Source organism: Gopherus flavomarginatus, chromosome 9 (genome assembly GCF_025201925.1).
Source record: "Gopherus flavomarginatus isolate rGopFla2 chromosome 9, rGopFla2.mat.asm, whole genome shotgun sequence".
NCBI lineage: Eukaryota > Metazoa > Chordata > Testudines > Testudinidae > Gopherus > Gopherus flavomarginatus.
This window is the reverse complement of record NC_066625.1, coordinates 2,023,706-2,044,603: the sequence shown is the minus strand read 5'-3', so window position 1 is coordinate 2,044,603 and position 20,898 is coordinate 2,023,706. Positions and strand designations below refer to the sequence as shown.

Below are 20,898 nucleotides of genomic sequence, written 5' to 3'. Positions count from 1 at the left end.
TACCTGCTGTTGTCTTCTGCGGAGACTGGGAGACTCAGCGGCACCATAACCCTGATGTCTTCAGGACCAGCTGTTGAGACCTGCTGCCCCCTCCAGCATCTTAGATGGCGGATAAGGGGCCTGCTCTGCCCCGTGGCATGGGACCCCCATTTCTCTCTCTTCTCTTTAGGCTTAGACTCCCCTAGCAGCACCTCCGCATGGGCGTGGAGAGTTCGGGTGCTTTGAGACCCAGTTATGGCCCAGCTCCCCTGGAGAACGGGCAGCAAAGAGCAGCTCCCTGTACCCACCTGTCTAGGCCGGGCACTCCCCTACCCAGCCCGGGGGTCCCACAGGCAGCCCCTGTGGGCTTCTTGCAGTGCCTGGGCTGGGTCCTGTGGCTCATGAACCCATTACATGGCTCCGCAAGGCATTGCCCCAGTAACCCCTCCACACAGCCCTGAGGGCCGCAGTTATCTCCAGTGCAGTTTCCCTTAGCACCAGCCCAGGGGGCATGTGCGATGGTGTGGAGCCAGGTGGGGGCTGGCCAGTGGGACACCCTCCCCCCCCGGGCAACGACACTCCAGGCCTTGGGGGGTGCTGGGACCAGGGGGTCTGGAACAATGTGTAGAGTTGGGGGTGCTGAGAGCCAATGAACCAAACTGTATATGATGATAACCAATTCAAGCCAGGGGGTGCAGCAGCCCCGCCAACACCCCTAATTCTAGCACCTATGGTCGGGGCATTGGCCGAACGCCCCCCCCCCAGTGACCCGCAGGAAATGCCCAGCTCCCCATGCTGGGCCCGGCAGTGCCGGGGCAGCTCCGTTACAACAGGGCCAAGCGTGGCTTGGCTCTGGGCTCAGGCCGGGCCCAGCGCTATGGGCAGGGCCAGATTAACCTTTTGTGGGCCCCCATGGAGGCAATGGAGCATGGCACAGGGAGGTCAGTCCCCAGAGCAAGGGGCCTGCCGGAGGCAATGGGGCATGGTATGCAAGGGCAACCCTGCTCCACACTATTTACAAACTGGCAGTTGCCAGACACACAGTGGCCTGCCCGGCCCTGTGCTGCCAGCGTGTCCCTTTCCCTCGGGGGTGGGCCTATGTCGCGCCACACAGCCCCCCTGCCCAACATTCTCCTGACTCCCTATGGCCAGAGACCCTCCGGACCCACTGTGGCCAGCGCCTCCCCAGACAAATGCACAGTGCCCTGCACACCACCACCTCTGCCCACAGCCCCACAACTGCAGGCGGTGGCCCGGGGGCAGAGAGGAGCCCGCAGCCAGGCAGGCCGAGAGCAGCGAGTGGTGGGCAGTGGGAGCCAGTGGGGTCTCGGGGGCAGGACAAGTGGAGCAGGCCGGGGCCCCTTCTGCGCATGGGGCCACTGGAGCCATTGTAAACCCTGCACTGGCTATGGGAAGGGGCCGCCCCGTGTTCCCAAAGGTGCCCAGGCCCGGCCCGAGCCCCCCGGGGCCCTGCAGCCCGGCCCGGGAGCGACCCCTAGCGGCTCTGAGGGGACGCAGCCCGAGGGAACTTGGGGCTGTTCGGGGGCGGAAAGGAAACTCCCGCAAACTCCGCAGGGTGCAGGGCTGGGGGGCTGCGCCCCTGTTCTGCCCCGCGCCCCCCTCCCCATCCCCCATCGCTGCCTGCACCCAGCCCCGCCCCCACTCCCCCGCCCTGTGCCCCCCATTCCCGTCCCCATCGCTCCCTGCACCCAGCCCCGCCCCCACTCCCCCGCCCTGTGCCCCCTCCCCGTCCCCCATCGCTGCCTGCACCCAGCCCCGCCCCCACTCCCCCGCCCTGTGCCCCCCATTCCCGTCCCCATCGCTCCCTGCACCCAGCCGCGCCCCCACTCCCCCGCCCTGTGCCCCCCCATTCCCGTCCCCATCGCTCCCTGCACCCAGCCGCGCCCCCACTCCCCCGCCCTGTGCCCCCTCCCCGTCCCCATCGCTCCCTGCACCCAGCCCCGCCCCCACTCCCCCGCCCTGTGCCCCCCCATTCCCGTCCCCATCGCTCCCTGCACCCAGCCCCGCTCCCCGTGGCTCCCGCCCCCATTGGCCCTGCCACGGGGCCGGACGGGCCATTCCCTGGGGGCGGCCCGCAGTGACTGTCCCCGCCCGAGCCGAGCGCCGCCCCCGCGGGCGGATTGGCTGCCGGCGGGAGCCGCGGGCGGGCGGGCGGCGATAAAGCGGCGGGCGCGGGCGGCTCCCGGCAGGTACCGAGCGGGGCCGGAGGCTGCCCCGGGAGGAGGTGGTCGCTGCCCGGCTGCATGGCGCTGTGTCCCGCGCCCGAGGCCCGCGTGCGCCTCGTGTTCTTCGGGGCGGCGGGCGTGGGCAAGACGGCGCTGATCCGCCGCTTCCTGCAGGACTCGTTCGAGGCGCGGCACCGGCGCACGGTGGAGGAGCTGCACCTGCTGGAGCTGGAGCTGGGGGCGGGCTCCGGGCTGCGCCTCCGCCTGGAGATCCTGGACACCAGCGGCAGCTACAGCTTCCCGGCCATGCGGCGCCTCTGCATCGGCCGCGCCGACGCCTTCGCCCTGGTCTACTCGCTGCAGGAGCCCGACTCCTTCGCCGAGGTGCAGCGGCTGCGGGACGAGATCCTGGAGGCCAAGCGGGGCGCGGTGCCTGTCGTGGTGGTGGGGAACAAGAGCGACCTGGCGCCGGGCGAGCCCGACCCGCGCATCGCCGCCGCGCAGCGGGACTGGGGCTGCACCTGCCTGGAGGCGTCGGCCAAGCAGGGACGCAACGTGGTCGGCCTCTTCCAGGAGCTGCTGAGCCAGGTCAACCTGCCCGGGCGCCTCAGCCCGGCCCTGCAGCGCCGCCAGCCCCAGACCTGCTCCAAGGAGCCGCCCCGCCGGAGCGCCAAGAGCCACGGCTGCGCGGTCTGCTAGGGCCCGGCGGGGCTGAGCGCGGCCACCGGGGTGCCAGGCGGTAGAGGAGTCCCCTGGCAGCTGGAGAGCGCTGGGCCGGGGCCGCCTGCAGGGCGCCCTGGTCCGATTGTTCCCCTCCCTCAGGGGATTCAGAGGGGGGTCGGGACCCCTCAGGGGGTCCCGAGGTTGCGTGGGGGGTCACGAGCTGTTAACCTTCACCCCAACCCTGCTTTGCCCCCAGCATGTGTAATGGTGTTAAATAGATGCAGGAGTGTTTGTCACTCATGGGGGGGCACTCAGAAGCTTGCTGGGTGAAAGGGGCCATCAGTACAAAAGGGTGAGAATCACTTGCCTAGTGCCAGCAGGGGGGGAGCAGACTCTTCCCCATGTACCCCTGTGCCTCCGGGTCCCTGCCCGCCTCTCCCTGCCTGCAGCAGCAGGCTCTGGGTGTTCCTGCGCCCAGGGGCTGGGTGCTCTGGCCATGGAGACACTCAGCCTGGCTGAGCCAAAGAGCTTTGGGAGCAAGGTGGCAGCCCAGCAACCAGCCTGGGGAGAGTGCGGGAGCTGTGGCTTCCTCTCCCCTTTGCTGGGTTCTGGGGGCAGGGGGAGCCTCCAAGGCAGCTCCCTGCCTCCCCTGAGCTTGTACCTGACCTCTGGGGATGCTGCTGGGGGTCTCCCAATTCCTGCATCAGTAGGATGAGCGCTCACCCCCCACTGCAGGCCAGGTCTCACCTCTGCCAAAGCCTGACTTTCTCCAACAACCTCCTCAGTCACTGAGGTTACAAGGCCCCTTCAACCAGAGCTGGGTCAAAATCCCATCCCTGCACAGGCTGCAGCTGCCACAGCCATACTTTGTTCCCCTGGGTCACCTCTGTCAGCTGGGGGCAGCTGAATTTAATATCAAAATGGGGCAGCTGAATTTAATATCAAAATAGAGCAGCCCAGCTGCTCCTTCTTGTCCTGCATCAGTCCACCACCCACCTCCTCGCATAAGGACAAAGGCACAGTCCCCCACCCCTTTCCTTGGAGGGGCCTGGTCAGCAGCAGCTCTGAAGCTGGCTTGTGCTACCGGCTAGGGAGGGGCAGTGCTTAATGTGTCAGAAGGAGCTGCTGGGGCTTATGCGATTGTTTACATGCGTAAGTAATGCAGCAAGCCCAGAGGGCCCGGCCGGGGCTGGCCAGGGGGGACTCTGCATTGCCTGGCCCGGCCGGGGGGGCTCTGCACTGCCTGGCCCCAAGCGGCTGGCTGGGACTCAGCCCTGACACAAACTAAGCCCTGCAGAGGGGGCAGCCCTGTTGGAAAGCTCCTCTGCCTGAGAGGCCAAATGTGTTTTCCAGCTGCTGCTCCCAGAGCGCTGTGCCTCCTGAGTCAGACTGAAGGAGACACAAGGATGGAATGAAGGCGCTTTGGTCTCTAGCGCCTCTTACTCCAGGGGAGCAGCCCTGAGCAGGGTTCGGGGAGGGGATGTGCTACAATCAGGGGCTGGGTCGCTCTACCCCTTGCTACCTGCTGTGGCTCATGGGAGATGGCAGCTGTGGTTGGCACTGCTCCCTAGGACATCCTCTTGCTGGACTAGCAGTTGCCTAGAAATCTAGCCAGCTGTGGTGGGAGTGTGTGAAAAGGTGAGGAAATGAAGTGGGGGCAGGGGGCGTATTGTAGAATGCTGCCCCCACCAAAACACTGCTCCAGGAATTGCACTGTAATGAGCATATGTTAAGCTACTTGTTTCTTTGTGTTACATGACAACTTTGGCTTCCTGTAATAAATCACTGTGGAACAAGTGTGTGTGTCTCTAGTGCCTTGGTCCTTTAAAGTGTCGCCAACTGGGGAAGGCAGAGCCCTGTTAGCAAGGGCCCGTGAGCCCTAAGAGTGCTGTTCTCTAGCTCCCTGCTTCTCACTCTTCATCTGCTGTAGTAGCTGCTGCCCCCGATTTAAGTTGTACGAGCTCTAATTCATGATTCTAGGCCCAAGATTTTAGGAATGTAAAACTGTCTTGGAATCCAAACTCCACTGCCCATTAGTACCTACTCCTCTGCCTGGGTGGCAGCAACAGCCCAGAGCTCAGAGTTACATGGATCCTTATTCAGAGCCCATGCCACTGTGAAGGGTGAGTCTGGCCTTCTTGTAACAGATTGCTCCTATCTATTTTAGGGTTTTATAGGACTGGCTGTCACTATAGTTATGTGAACATCTTCCACAGAGGTGAAGTGCTGGTAACTCTATTATCTGGGATGAAATCTCTGTTTGGAATAGGGTTGCATGTAGGGTGTTTGGTTAAGAACTTGTTTAATTTCCCTTTGGCACCATTCCATCCCAAATGTCATTCTTATGGGGGAAAGGCCTCCGCTAACTGCACAAACTGATGCAAGATAAAAACAGCTCTCAAATATGGAGACTGAGGAAGGAAACTCATGTTCACATCAGTCTTACTGGAAAGAATGTTTCCATGCCTCAGCTTGCACAGATGAAGACTTAGACTTGCATCTTGTAATGAATTTATGGCAGTTATTAAATTTTGGTCTTTAATGTTAACTCAAATAACAAACAGGAAACTAATAGGTTTCAGAGTAGCAGCTGTGTTAGTCTGTATCTGCAAAAAGGAGTACTTGTGGCACCTTAGCACTACAAAAGTGTGTTGTGTTGTTGTTGTTTTTCTTTTTCTACTGCTGCTAATAGCTCATCTTAATTAGCCTCTTACAGTTGGTATGGCTACTTCTATCTTTTCATGTTCTCTGTAGGTGTATAGATCTTAGTAATCTTCCATTCTATGCATCTGATTGAAGTAGGCTGTAGCCTACAAAAGCTTAGGCTCAAATAAATTTGTTAGTCTCTAAGGTGCCACAAGTATTCCTGCTCTTCTTTGAGGAAATTAATAGATTTTGCTGCATCAGATCAGATTATTTCATCCACCAAAGCCAGTTCCCTACTTTCAACAGCTGCCACTACCTCAGACTTTAAAGAAAAGGGGGAGAGGGACATGTTGCATCAAAAAAATCAGTTGTGAGTAAGTTGCAGAATTCAAATATACTAAGACTTTGCAATAAGGCCATTTTCAAAACTGTGCCTATAGTTGAACACCCAACAGTGGACTGAAAAGAAGCGATTCTTACGTGGCAATATCATTCCTGGGTTTGTTTCATAGCCTGTGTGTAATATGATTAATTAAAAACAAAAGTACCCAACCTAAATGTACTTGAAGCCAGGTCTGAGCTGTGGAAGTCAATTTCTAGCATTACCTAGACCACATTAGTTAAATGGATATTTACTAAGGTAGCATTTCATTGTGTTTTGTTTTTTTTTAAATATATGGATATATCCACAGTTAGAATCTATGTTTTAATTGTGCAGGAGGCTTTTCAATGGTCCTTAAGTAGCAAGGCTTTGATAAGTTCAGTAGGCAAGGGGAAATAAGTTAGGGACAAGATTTACTGGGAGAGGTCTGTTCCCCTAAGGCGTGGAAAGCTTGAAGAATCTGAAACAGAAAACGTGCTCCTCCCCACTAGCGATTTGTACACCACAGGGGCAGGGGAGCCAGTAGCTCCTACTCTGCAGGAAGCCCATCCTCAGTGAGCCCAAAGCCTGTGACTAGGCTCCAGCAACACTACAGAGGGAAGCAGTGAAAGTGCGAGGGGGGAAGGGAGGGCTGATCTCAGAGCTTTGCAGCTGGGGGGAGAGTGGTAGGGTCTAGAGCTGCACATCTGGGGAGGGGTAGCTGGCTCACAGCGGCACCGGCACATCTGGGGGGAGAGTGGTAGGGTCTAGAGCTGCACATCTGGGGAGGGGTAGCTGGCTCACAGCGGCACCGGCACCTCCGGGGGCGGGCGGCTGGCTCACAGCTGGGGGCAGGAGAGCTGCTCCCTGCGGGGGGAGCCCGGGCGCTCTGGAAGCGGCTCGCGGCGCGCCTGGCCCTTTAAACCGGGCGGGAGGGGCGTTCCCATGGTGCCTAGCGGCGGGCGGCTTGGATTTTAAATCCTAGCAACCAATGGGGAGCGCGCTGGGGGCTCGTAACGCTCCGGCTCGAGGTTTGAAATTGTTCCAGTGTCGGAGCGGCCGGCGGCGCGAGCGGGGCCGGGCAGGGACCGGGATCGGGATCATGAGCGCGGCGGCGGCGGCGGCGGCGGCGGAGCCCGGGAAGGCGGCCGGGGCCGGGGCGGCCAAGGAGATCCCCAAGGTGCTGGTGGATCCGCGCACCCGCCGGAGCTACATGCGCGGCCGCTTCCTGGGCAAGGGCGGCTTCGCCAAGTGCTACGAGATCACGGAGCTGGAGGGCCAGGCGGTGTTCGCCGGCAAGATCGTGCCCAAGGCGCTGCTGGCCAAGCCGCACCAGAAGGAGAAGATGTCCATGGAGATCTCCATCCACCGCAGCCTGGCGCACCGCCACGTGGTCGGCTTCCAGGGCTTCTTCGAGGACAGCGACTTCGTCTTCGTGGTGCTGGAGCTCTGCCGCCGGAGGGTGAGCGGGGAGCGGGCCCGGGGGCCGCGGCCCAGGGCGCTGCTGAGCCGCCGTTGGATGCCCGGGGCCGGGCCGGGCCGGGGCCACGTTCCACTGGCGGAACCCGGGACGCGCTCTGCGTTCCGCCGTGTCCGAGCGTTCCCAGCGCCTTAAAGGGCCAGCAGCGCGGGGCGGGCGCCCCCAGCCTCCCCGTGGCCACTGCTCTCAGCGGAGCGCTGCCCGCGGGGAGAACGGCGGGGAGGCAGGATGGGTGCGGCCTGGCCGCAGGGCTGAGGAGCCCGGTTTTCAGCAGGGGGAGTTGGGATGTCTCACCGGGACACTCATGGGCTGGGCTGGGAAGGGGGCCGCTAACTGGCTCTCAGCTGGGGGGTGCTCATGATCCTGCTTCTCTCCTGGCCCCCAGTCCCTGTTGGAGCTGCATAAGCGGAGGAAAGCATTGACAGAGCCCGAAGCGCGGTACTACCTGCGGCAAACAATCCTGGGCTGCCAGTATCTGCACGGCAACCAGGTCATTCACAGGGACCTCAAGCTGGGCAACCTCTTCCTCAACGATGACATGGAGGTGAAAATAGGTATGGACACCTGCAGGGACATCCCTATCCACTTGCCTCTGGAGGGGAGAAGCATGTCCAGGAATCTGTCACAGCCCAGGGACCCCTTCCCTTAGTCTCTCGCTGCAAAGATTCCTTGGGTTGCTCTCCCTTGAGTGCTCCCTTGTAGAAGGGACAGGAGAGAGAGCAGGATGCTCTGCTACCACAAAACCACATGATAGCTTCTTAACTTATGTCAGAATACTTCCCCCTTTCTGGGTGGGCTACCCTGACCCCAGCCTCTCTCGGGCTGTTTTAAGACTCAATATTTGGAGGATGTTGCTATAATTCTGCCACTTGTGGCTCAGCAGCAAGATTTGCGACCACTGCCAACTGCTGAGCTAAGGAAGCAAGTCTTGTCTTCCTGGTGCATAAACCTGACCGGCACAAACATTCTTTCAAGGTGACTTTGGCTTGGCAACCAAAGTAGAATATGATGGTGAGCGTAAGAAGACCCTGTGTGGGACGCCAAACTATATAGCTCCTGAAGTGCTGGGCAAGAAGGGACACAGCTTTGAAGTGGACATTTGGTCCATTGGCTGCATTATGTAAGTTTTTCTGACAAATCTTCAGTTTTTGTTTGTGTGCCCTTAAACTTGGGCCTTCAGCATGTAATGGGCTTAAGGCTGCTGAGATGAGCCAGCTCAGTGAACTAGACCGCGATTGGTTCCAGGTTTCAAGTTTAATCTTAGATTGTAAGGAGCCTTTTTCTTAAAGGAGGCACCATAAAACAAAGATAACCAGGTCCTGGCTTGGAATTGGTCAAGTGCAGCCTAAATGTACGTCTATGTGACACCAGCTGTGGCATTGCAGCTGAGCTGCTGTGGTGTTACAGGGCAGATGCTTTCTACATCGACTGAAGGGTTTTTCCGTCAATGGGGTTAATCCACTCCTCGGAGGAGAGAGCATCAGCTACGTCTATGGAAGAAGTCTTCCACTGACCTAGCTGTGTCTAAACCACAGCACTTGGGCATGACATTTTTCACAGCCCTGAGCGAAGTAGCTAGGTTGATCAGATTTTTACACTAAGGCTCTAACGACCCTGAGATCCAGCTGTGTGCTGTTCTCTGGGTCTTAAATGTTACAATTTAAAATTAATGATTTGAAAATTCGGCTGCCCTAGCAGGACTACTCCCATAAAGGTAGTAATCAAGGGGTGGAGATGGGTAATGATTCTCCGCTTCCTTCATGGCTTGTTTGCTGTGCAACTGGGGTTTGACTATCTCCAGAAAATTCCTCAGATCTGACCATCACTGCAGTTTTTCTGCTTACCTTGACCTGCCAGCTGTTGTGTGTGCACCCACCTGTATGTGCACCCATTGCATTTGCAGGCTAACTTCTCTTTGTAGGGCAGGTTATTTTGAAACTTCTCTCTTTAAAGTCCCAAGTGCCACCTTCTAGCTGGAACTCTCTCCAGAGGGTAACAGGTTCCAGTCTCCTCCGTAAGGGAGCAGGGAACTGGAAATCGAACTGGCATTTCAAATACAATTGTCTGCTGCCCTTCATCTCCTGGGTGTGTGGTGACTTTCCCCCACCCGCTGCAAAAGACACCTTGTGGAAATCTTGCGGTCTCCTCCTTGTGACAGGCTTTTATATCTTAAATATACAGGTACACTCTCCTGGTAGGGAAGCCACCCTTTGAAACCTCTTGTCTAAAAGAAACATACATCCGAATTAAGAAGAACGAGTATAACATCCCCAAGGTATGGAGCCTGTTGCAGAGTGGAGCATTTGTCCTCCTGGCTGATTTTTGTCGCCTTAGTGAAAGAGCCGATATCACAGAGCTGTACAGAATCCAAATGGCTTCTCTGGTGCCTGCTCATAACCATGGAAATGGCTTCCAGCATCCTGAGTGCAGATGAGGAGACACCTGACAAGGAGATACATTTTGTGTTAAGCCTTTCTAGGCCTTAGTGCAGGGGTGTTAATTTGAAAGGCCAACTTCCCAGGGGAAGGGAGGGGGGGAGCTAGCCCCCCATACTGGCACGGAGATGCATTACCATATTTTGTTGAGTGATATCGTAGGCGCATAAGTGGCTCAAACTCCCTTCCTACCACTGGACTCCTTCAAATTCTGAGTCCAGCCACAGAGAACTGGTCTGGGTATCAAACCCATCCCGGCTGCTGTCTGTCAGGCCCTTCTGCAATCATCCTACTTGCACCAGGAGCTTTCTCACTGAAATAGCCATTGAGAACCCCAATCCTCCTCAGCTCCTCCAGGCTTAAGTCCCGGTCTCCCAGCCATGCACGCCCTCTGCTTGGAGCAGGAGAGCCTTACTAGTTGTGGGTCTTTGACCTATCCATTGTGCACACCAGTGCTAGGTTGTACTTATGCCCTGGCCTTCACTTGTGAACCCTGCCTGTCCCCTCTTTCAGCACATCAACCCCGTAGCTGCTAATCTCATCCAGAAGATGCTGAGATCTGACCCTGCCACCCGCCCTACTATTGACGAACTGTTGAATGATGAGTTCTTCACATCAGGTTACATCCCCACCCGGTTGCCCACCACCTGTCTAACCATCCCACCTAGGTTTTCAATTGCCCCCAGTGGATTTGACCCAAGTGGACGGAAACCTCTTATCGCTCTCAACAAAGGTAAGATTTGGGGAGGTGGCGGCGATGTAGGTTTTAACAGTGCCTGGCAATTACAAGAGAGCCCTGGGTTACAGTGGGGAGGGGGAGAAGACTGTGAGAGTAAATTACAGATGAAAACCCTGCGTGGCTCTCTGTGAAACATACTGCAAATGGAGCGTCCTGGTCCTGGTACCCAGAGCACATTGGGCCTCTTGTTCCTCGCCATCCCTGCTTCTCTGTTGTGCTCTGGCTCGTGCCAGTGAGTGAGGGTGGCAGCTCACTGCTCTTTTAGCCTCACTGGGGCAGCCACTGCAGAACTGGATCCTCTTCTTCCCATTGGCAATAATTTGGGAACGCCCGACCCAGGCTGAGGCCTTATGCCAGTTTAATTCTCTAGGTGTCCTGCCACCACACAGGAGGCTAATGCCCTAAGGGAAGATGGTGCCCCCTGGCAGCGCTTAACTCCGTTCTCTTCCTTCCTGCCTCTGCCCACTAGAGAAAGTGGCTAGTATCCCAAGCAGGGTAAGACTATCTCCTCCCATGAGGCATGGACGCTGACAAGGTCGTCAGCGTTAGTTGCAGTAATGCTCCTCTAATGGAGCAGGCGGCTCATCAACAGGATGAGGCTGGCAGAACTTCTGTCCATGCAGAGATGGGTGTCTGCTTTCAGCCCTGTGGGGTGTCATGCACCTGCTACAGCTGGGCTTGAAGGTAAATCTAACTTCTCCTGAAACTATCCACCAGCTTTAGCCTTCATGCTACTAACACAGCTGTCGCGTTGCTCTTCTCTGGCTCAGGCCTGGACAGCCCTGCCTTAGATAAAGCCCATGAAAAGGAAGACGAAGCAGCATTGCGGGAGCTGGGAGAGCCTGTCGACTGCCACCTAGCTGACATGTTACAGCAGCTGAGCGTGGCCAATGCAGCGAAACCCTCGGAGAGGGCAGTAGTGAGACAAGGTGAGCTACGGGTATGGGCTGACAGATAGCAAGGCAGGCTGTGCAGGGATCCTATAAGAGCTACGAGGTGCTTGGATTAAAAACTCCAAAGCAAAGGGTTGGTGGAGGAGCTACTCGCCCCTCCCTTAGCCCCCCCCCCCTTACACCCAGCAAGTCAGCTGAGGGTTTCACATGTTGCTTTACAAACACTATTTAACAAACTCCATTTCTATTGCAGAGGAGGCTGAGGATCCTGCTTGCATACCCATCTTCTGGGTTAGTAAATGGGTGGACTACTCGGACAAGTATGGATTAGGTAGGGAGCGTCTTGGCATTGCCAGCAGCCGAGTTCACTTCAGTCGCTTCCCCCAACTTCCCAGGGGGTGAGATCGAATGGCCCAGGGTGCAAATCTTCTGTCTGATGCAGCTGGTTCTTATACCCTGTTAACCAGTTAATGTGCAGTGCCTCAAATGTTGCCATCCCTGAGAGCAGCACAAAATACTCAGCTGATCGAAGGAACCATGAACATCCTGTGGCAACCCCTTACAGTCTAAAGAGCATAGGATTTCAGATCCGCATCCTGGCAGGCACTGAACACTTTATGCCCCAGCGAACACATGGGATGAGGGGCATGGTGCCAAGATCCAGCTGAGACAGCACTGGCATTGGTATTCATTTGTTAAATGACTAACTCTTGCAGGGGAGGTTTCCCAACATAGTCCTTTTGAGAGCAGGAGCTCTAGAGCAGTGTTTCTCAATCAGGGGTATGCAAAGGTTTTCCAAGGGGTACATCAACTCCTCTAAATACGTAGCCTGTTGTAAAACTAGGCAAATAAAAAGCACCAGTGAATTCAGTACAAACTAAAATTTCATACAGCCTTGTTTATACTGTTCTATTTACTATACGCTGAAATGTAAGTTACAATATTGATATTCCAGTTGATTTATTTTATAATTGTATGGTAAAAGAGTCCACAATATTGCAGTAACAGTGGGCTACGACACTTTTGTAATCTTATGCCTGATTTTGTAAGCCAGTAGTTTAAGTGAGATGGAACTTGGGGTATTCAAGACAAATCAGACTCCTGAAAGGGGTACAGCAGCCTGGAAAGGTTGAGAGGCACTGCTCTAGACAGCTGAGGCATCAGGGTCAGCCAGAGTGGGGGCCTTCTGCTAAGACACCCTTACAGCTTATAAAAGCAGCAAAGAGCCCTGTGGTACCTTATAGACTAACAGACGTTTTGGAGCATGAGCTTTTGTGGGTGAATACCCACTTCGTCAGATGCATGTAGCTTATAGCATCCCAAGTCTGGAGACATTCAGTGTTTGGAGATCTAATGCATTCCCTTCTCCAACCAGGCTACCAGCTGTGTGATAACAGTGTTGGGGTTCTCTTCAATGACTCCACCCGTCTCATTATGTACAACGATGGGGACAGCCTACAGTACATTGAGCAAAACAACGCCGAGTCCTACTTCACTGTGAGATCATACCCCTCGACGTTGACTAAGAAGGTCAGTCACTCTGGAGATGCACATTTAACAGCAGCTAGGAGCTGTGTCCTCCTCCTCCCCCTGCCATGCTGTGGGTCTGAATGGCTATTAAAGCAGACAAAACATCATCAGCATATCTAGGCTAGAGGGGCTACATGTTTGCTTTCTCCTCCCTCCCCTCCCCACCCCCCAAAGAGCATTGGCAGAAGTTCAGGTTCAGTTTCCACTTTGTAAAAACCCAATGTGAATGCAGTTTCACAGAAATATTAACAATAGTTCTCTGCAATGCTGGAAACAACCTGGACTAAAGAATAAACCCATGAGGTGAGGCCAGGTATAATAACCAGTCTAGGTCCATTGTCCAAGCACACTGTTCTGGTTTGTTCACATCTTAAAATAACCTGGCAGGTTGATGTCAGGATGCAAGTCCTGATTTCGTCTCTTGGGTCACTGCCTCTTCAGGTTTCACTGCTGAGGGCAATGGAACTACGGCCCACTTGGGCCGTGCAGCTGTGGAAGCAGACACTGCCTTGAAAGTTTCAGAGCAGCAGCCGTGTTAGTCTGTATGCACAAAAAGAACAGGAGTACTTGTGGCACCTTAGAGACTAAAATTTATTTCAGCATGAGCTTTCGTGAGCTACAGCCCACTTCTTCAGATGCATAGAATGGAACACACAGACAGGAGATATTTATATATACAGAGAACATGAAAAGGTGGAAGTATGCATACCAACAGGAAGAGTTTAATCAATTGAGATGAGCTATCAGCAGCAGGAGGAAAAAAAAAAAAACTTTTGAAGTGATAATTAAGGTGACCCATAGAAGGTGTGAGGAGAACTTAACATAGGGAAATAGATTAAATTAGTGTAATGACCCAACCATTCCCAGTCTCTGTTTAAGCCTAAGTTAATTGTATCTAATTTGCATATTAATTTGAGTTCAGCTGTCTCTCTTTGGAGTCTGTTTTTCAAAGTTTTTTTGTTGCAAAATTGCCACCTTCAAGTCTGTCACTGAGTGGTTAGAGAGGTTGAAGTGTTCTCCCACCGGTTTTTGAATGTTATGATTCCTGATGTCAGATTTGTGTCCATTTATTCTTTTGCGTAAAGACTGTCCGGTTTGGCCAATGTACATGGCAGAGGGGCATTGTGGGCACATGACGTGAGAGTGAGGGATCATCTTTAAGGATAGGTTGTAGATCTTTGATGATGCGCTGGAGAGGTTTTAGTTGGGGGCTGTAGGTGATGGCCTTCTGTTGTTTTCTTTGTTGGGCCTGTCCTGTAGTAGGTGGCTTCTGGGTACTCTTCTGGCTCTATCAATCTGTTTTTTCACTTCAGCAGGTGGGTATTTTAATTTTAAGAATGCTTGATAGAGATCTTGTAGGTGTTTCTCTGTCTGAGGGATTGGAGCAAATACGGTTGTATCTTAAAGCTTAGCTGTAGACAATAGATCGTGTGGTGTGTCCTGGATGGAAGCTGGAGGCATGTAGGTAAGTATAGTGGTCAGTGGGTTTCCGGTATAGGTATACACTAACCCAGGAACTATCCTTGCAACAAAGCCCAATGCCAGCTCTGTCCACATATCTATTCAAGTGACACCATCATAGGACCTAATCACATCAGCCACGCCATCGGGCTCATTCACCTGCATATCTACCAACGTGATATATGCCATCATGTGCCAGCAATGCCCCTCTGCCATGTACACTGGCCAAACTGGACAGTCTCTACGCAAAAGAATAAATGGACACAAATCTGATATCAGGAATCATAACATTCAAAAACCAGTGGGAGAACACTTCAACCTCTCTAACCACTCAGTGACAGACTTGAAGGTGGCAATTTGCAACAAAAAAACTTTGAAAAACAGACTCCAAAGAGAGACAGCTGAACTCAAATTTAATATGCAGATTAGATACAATTAACTCAGGCTTAAACAGAGACTGGGAATGGTTGGGTCATTACACTAATTTAATCTATTTCCCTATGTTAAGTTCTCCTCACACCTTCTATGGGTCACCTTAATTATCCCTTCAAAAGTGTTTTTTTTTTTTTTTTTTTTTTTCCCCTCCTGCTGCTGATAGCTCATCTCAATTGATTAGACTCTTCCTGTTGGTATGGGTACTTCCACCTTTTCATGTTCTCTGTATGTATAAATATCTCCTGTCTGTGTGTTCCATTCTATGCATCTGAAGAAGTGAGCTGTAGCTCACGAAAGCTCATGCTGAAATAAATTTGTTAGTCTCTAAGGTGCCACAAGTACTCCTGTTCTTTTTGCCTTGGAAGTATGATCTTCCCCACCCAGCCTCATTGGTTCTGTTAACCCATGTAGCTGTCTCTCTAGATAACACTATTGAAATACTTCCGGAACTACATGAGTGAGCACCTGCTAAAGGCTGGAGCCAACATCACGCCCCGAGAGGGGGATGAGCTGGCACGGCTCCCCTACCTCCGCACCTGGTTCCGGACTCGCAGTGCCATCATTCTGCACCTGAGCAACGGCACCGTGCAGATCAACTTCTTCCAGGTGAGAGCTGTTCGTGTGGTAGCCGGAGCAAAACTTCCGGTGTCAGCAGCTCACCACCCGCTTTGGGGTCCTTGTAACATGCAGAAGATGGTGCTATCAAGTGGTCACAACTTAGGCCAGTTTTCAGACTAGCTGACCCAAGACTGGAAGGCCCCTCAGTCCATTTTCTCAATACCTGAGCCACCCAGACTCCCTAGAACTGCTCACTAACCAAGGCTATTGTGCCTTTTTAATCCTTAGTGCCACTGTTTGCCAGGGAGCCTGTGCAGTTCTGGCTCCCTTTTCTGTTGTCACTTGCTGAAATCCTTTAAAAGAACCAAGTGCAGCAGGTGCTTTCATGGTCCCGCTACTCCACGGCAGCAGAGACTGGCAAGGGTGCACACGGGATGTGCTGCTGAGGAACGGGTCACCTAGGATAGCCCGGGGGCCCCCGTGGCCTCAGCCTGCCGAGGGACCTCTCAAGCTCTGTGCATTCTCTCTGCAGGACCACACTAAAATCATCCTGTGCCCCTTGATGGCGGCGGTCACCTACATCGATGAGAAGCGGGACTTCCGCACATACAAGCTGAGCCTGATCGAAGAGCACGGCTGCTGCAAGGAGCTGGCCAGCCGGCTACGCTACGCCCGCACCATGGTGGAGAAGCTGCTCAGCTCCAAGTCTGGCTCAGCCCGCATGAAGCCCTCTGCTTAGAACCCAGCTGTAATGGACTCAGTGTCTGTGCCAAACTGTTACAGCCTCGAACGGAGGGGCCTCTGCAATGCCCTCCAGTCAAACTGTAACCTCCCACTAGCTGGCCACCTCTCTGCTGCCAGCTGCACTGGGGCCACAGGAGGGGCCGCTGCTGAGGAAATGTCTTTATGCCATGGCCAGACTGGCCCCTCAGCACCGATTAGAAAGTTGATTTTATTGAATATTTAGTTTTTCTAACTGTCAGATCCCCCCAGCCCTTGTTCTACGGCCTTGACACAGCCTCCTGGAGAACAGAGCATGGGCAGGGCAGAGTTCTGTAAGTTATTTGTATGTTTGTGATGCTCTGGGGCTCCCTTCCCTCTCCTGTAGTGACTGTAAGATATTTAATGTGCTCATATGCTGACTCTGAGCAATCAGCCTTTTAATATTGAAACTAATCTGCACCAAATTAAACTCTTGTATATTACGTAACTTGATTAAAGATTGGTCTCTGTAGCCCCTCCCTCCCACATCACCTGCAGTGCCCCCTCTGGATGAAGGGCTTTGCCTGGCCCAGGGGGGAGACTCTAAGTATGGGGTAGAAGGAAGTTTTCCCACTCTGCTGTGTTCCATCTCTAACATGGGAGGTAGGGAGGACTCACCAGTACGTGATCTGTTAATGCAGTCTGTAAAGAATCCCCAGTTTTTCCAGGCAGCTGCTGTGTAATTCTGTGATGTGCTCTCCACACACTGTGGGAGCTTTCCAGCCTGCAGTGCCCATCCAGTCTGTGCACATACCTGCCTGCTCCAATCAAAGCTAGTGAAGGGCCATCTGCCTTTCTTCACCCTGTGGGGGGGACTCCCCCTGCATGCTGCAGCAGTCCTGGGGGGGTCAAGACAAGCACCCTGCAGTGTATGCAAGAAAGGCCAGGACTGCAGTTAGTTCTTGGACAGACATGTAAGTGAGGTAGTTCTCGCCCTCTAGGCACTGTGGTGGCCGTTGTATTTCTGGTGTCTGTTCCCATAAGAACAGGAAGAGGCCCTGCCTCACCTCTTGTGGCTGTGTTGCAGGAGTAACAAATGATCTGTCCCCTCCTCCCACAGGGGGTTTTAGAAGGGACAGGGGCTCTCCTAGTCTTGCATCCCCTTGGCTTTGGCCCTTGCTGTGCCTGTAGCCCAAAGCATGGCTTCTAGGAGCTCCACTGTTCAGCTGTAGGACAAGGCCCTGGTACCTCTCAAAGAACTCACCATCACCTGCTTGGCCTGGTGCTGGGTGCTCTGACTCAGTAACAGCTGCAGGGAGGGTTTTGATCTTCCCCTATTAAGGTGCAGTATTGGGCTCTGTGGGGTGGAGGGCAGCACCTCAGCAGGGAGCCCCTCTGCCCATTTGAAGCCAACCTGAGTAATTCTCTCCCCTACCCCCCTTCCCTTGGGGAACTGAGTTACAGGTTTTGTCTTTTCCTTGCCTAACTCTGCTGTTCAGGGGCAAGGGGTGAGGTCTGTACCATGCTTTAGGATGAAGGCTCATCCCTGAAGAATCTGTGCAGGGCAGGACTCTCTATGAGGTGATCACTGCCCCTTCCTGCTGTCTCCACAGGCAAGATTGGGGGAGTTCTGCCCTAGGGACAGGAACTGCTCTACCTCACACATCACCTCCAATTCCTCCAAGCTAACAGTGTAGAAAACATGGAGCTGTCTCCCCCAGCAGAGTGAGACAGTGCTCCTCAGAGCTTGAAATGGATATTAAATATCCCCTACAGCTGGGACTAGTTGTAACCCTGCACAGCCTGGCATCAGTACTTCAGGGGCTGGGTGCTGCCCCTTGAAGCCCTGGGGAAGCTACAGACTGATTTCCCTGCATGCACAGGAATCTTCTATAACTGCTGAGGGCAGTGCTGGGTCAGCCATGCACAGCCTCCACTGTAGAGGGAGCTCTGCCTGGGGAAGTGATGCCAGCTGTTGCCCATGGAAGCTAGCAATGCCAGCACAAGGCCTTCAGCTTGTTAGGCAGCATCAACCTGCAGTTCAAAAAAAATCTCACTGCATTCATCACAGAGCCAGGAAAGCTAGATTATTAACCCACCAGTAGGAGGAAACAGCTTCCTCTGATGTCTTTTAAAGGGCCAGTGTTCTTCTCGCCCACCCCCAAAATCCAATCTGCCCCGAGGGAATCTGAGCATGCCCTGAAAACAGGAGCAGTGCATCTGCCTTATCTCAGTGAGATGGTTTAGAGGGGTGAGCAGAAGCCCCCTTCTCTACTCACACACCTGTTACCTCCAGTGCTACTGCTTCATTATCATCAAATCCTACAGCTAGTCAAAGAATTTCCTGTCAAAACAGGTTTTGATGGCAAATGGAGAATTCAGTGAAGAGAGTTGTGAGAAATGGCTGTTTTCTCTGTCTCTTCTCTGAGAAATCAAACTTTTCAGATCTGAAAAAAGACATTTCAATTTGGAAATGGTGCCTTTTGCCCTGTATGGGCTGAGGTCCCTGGCCTGACTGCACCTCCCATGCTGCACTGTCTCCCCTCTTCCAGAGCTGAGACCTTGGTGGCTCTTGGGAGATGCAGTCCAACCAGGCAGCCTGACCTCTAATGGTGAATGGGAACATGATGCACCACAGTGACACGTCCAAGGCTGCAGCTTTTGCCCAACATTGTTAAATATTCAAACTTTCTGCCCAAACCATCACCATTTCCAGAGCAGGACCCTCCCCCACATTTTTGATCATCTGGTCAATCACTCAAGAGGACAATAGCTACCTGGTTTGGGCCCAGGTCTCCAGTACTCTTGGAAGGCAGTTCTGTAATTTAGGCCTGAGCAGTGTTGTGTGGGTCACGGAGGAGCCAAAAGGACTCAACTCTGGCAGTGCTGAAAATGTACATTTTGGGGCCTCACTACCTATCCCTGGCCCTTTTTTTTTTTGGCAATGCAGATCCTAAGCAGGGCTTTCAGCCAGCATTCAGTGCTAAGTTTCTTCCCAATTTTAACAAGTTCAAACTTTCAAAACAATTTTTATTTACAAACATTTTGTATAAAATAATCTGTCATATAAAATGTTCTGAATATACACCAGGTACAAACTGATTGTCACCAAAGGAACAGACCCCCAACACCCACAAAGATAAATCAAAACATACAAAACCCATGACCCTAGAGTGGAAAGCACTGCCCAGGGGAGCAGAGCTAGCAGGAGATATTCAGGAATGGGGCCCCCAGACCCAGCAGCAATAGTGGCATGAGTGATCTATAGGCTACTGAATGCAGAAGGGGCTTAGAGACCCATTATCAATTCTTCCTCCTACACTGGCTCCAGTTGGGATCAGTGGAAACTGCATGCGAGTTGAAGTCTAGCCAGGGCTGCATCCCAGTGGAATGAAACACTGCTCCCAGGCTCGGGGGATACAAGGTCAGACCTCGAGGATGCCCACATCCCACCTCTGCTGAAGGGGTATTTTTCTGTCCTTGCTGGGCTGGAGCATGCCCTGTTAGTGGGAAGGCTCCAGTAATCTCTCCTCGCCCATTTCTTGACTCCGGCCCTTGAGAAGGAGTTAGAAACATCTAGTTTGTAATTCATCACTCACAACCCCAGTCCTGCAGAGAATTGCCTCCAGGCAAGCCAGACCTGCTCACTGATTGGGTCCCAGAAGGAGGAAAAAATGCTACCTCCACCTCCATGTTTTCTTGGGCATGGGTCAGATTCTGCCTCCATGGTGAAGAGATTTCAGATCAGATGCTGCCAAGATGCTACAGCCAGAGCAGCCACAAAAGGATCCTCACAACCAAAGAATTTGGAAGCTGTGGCCATTTCTCCAGATTCTTCAAGGCCCTGGGAGTGGCGAAGGTCAGGTACACCTTATGCTCCCAGGGATGGGCTCTCTGCACAGATGAGGAGGCCCTCTCTATACAAAGGGCTTCTCATGAACAGCAGCATCCTCCATAAAACGGGAAACAACCACTTGGGGTTCCATAGATGTGACATCAGGCATTCATCTGAGACCTTCAAGCCTGTGAGCTGTGATGTGATGAATATGGGCTGCTGCAGACTGAGAATGGAGAAAGCATTTGACTCAGCCAGAGACACAGGGACTTCATCACTCAGGGCTTGTCTACATCACAAAGTTGCAGCGCTGGTGAGGGGGTTACAGCGCTGCAGCTTAGGAGGTGTACACATCTGCAGGGCATCACCAGCGCTGCAACTCCCTGTTTGCAGCGCTGGCCGTACTCCCGTTTTGTCTCGGGTGTAGAGGATCCAGCGCTGGTGATCCAGCGCTGGTAATCAAGTGTAGACACTTACCAGCGCTTTTCTTGACCTCCGTGGAATAAGCAGGTATCCCAGCATACCTGAGGAAGCCTCTCTGGTAATCAAGCAGGTCTCCTTCCCCGGTTTGCTCTCGCGTTCCCCGAACCTCCGTGCAAGCAGGTCTCCTTCCCTGCGGTTTGCTCTCGCGTTCCCCGAACCCCCCTTGAAGCCGCCCAACAGCGCTGCAGTGTGGCCACATCTAACACCACTTGCAGCGCTGGTTGCTGTAAGTGTGGCCACTCTGCAGCGCTGGCCCTATACAGCTGTACTAATACAGCTGTAACAACCAGCGCTGCAAAATTGTACATGTAGACATACCCTGAGATTCTGTTGATGTTCCCTAGAGCATCCTCTCCTACCTGCCTCTAGAGCTGGGCAACCGCACTCCTTTAAGGGGCCAGGTGGGGCAGAAAAGAGGCAACAGGAGGTGCTCCTGCACCCAGGTCCTGAGGTTACATCCTGTAAGCTGAGCTTCTACAAATCCACTCGGTTCAGCCCCAGTGACTTCTACT

General features: G+C 53.7%; 2 protein-coding genes across 2 annotated transcripts; both read left to right on the top strand.

Annotated features, from left to right (window-relative positions):
* Positions 1–2,207: 2,207 nt before the first annotated feature.
* On the top strand, positions 2,208–3,679 carry LOC127058504 (ras-related protein Rap-2c-like). Its single transcript, XM_050968633.1, has one exon. The coding sequence runs from the start codon at positions 2,244–2,246 to the stop codon at positions 2,862–2,864; it is 621 nt and encodes a 206-aa protein (XP_050824590.1). The 5' UTR covers positions 2,208–2,243; the 3' UTR covers positions 2,865–3,679.
* Positions 3,680–6,979: 3,300 nt separating this feature from the next.
* On the top strand, positions 6,980–18,862 carry PLK1 (polo like kinase 1). The gene is made up of 10 exons (XM_050968608.1): positions 6,980–7,297; positions 7,701–7,869; positions 8,291–8,435; positions 9,497–9,590; positions 10,264–10,483; positions 11,260–11,418; positions 11,636–11,713; positions 12,758–12,912; positions 15,232–15,414; positions 15,899–18,862. The coding sequence occupies exons 1-10, from the start codon at positions 7,049–7,051 to the stop codon at positions 16,103–16,105; spliced, it is 1,659 nt and encodes a 552-aa protein (XP_050824565.1). The 5' UTR covers positions 6,980–7,048; the 3' UTR covers positions 16,106–18,862.
* The last annotated feature ends 2,036 nt before the right edge of the window (positions 18,863–20,898 follow it).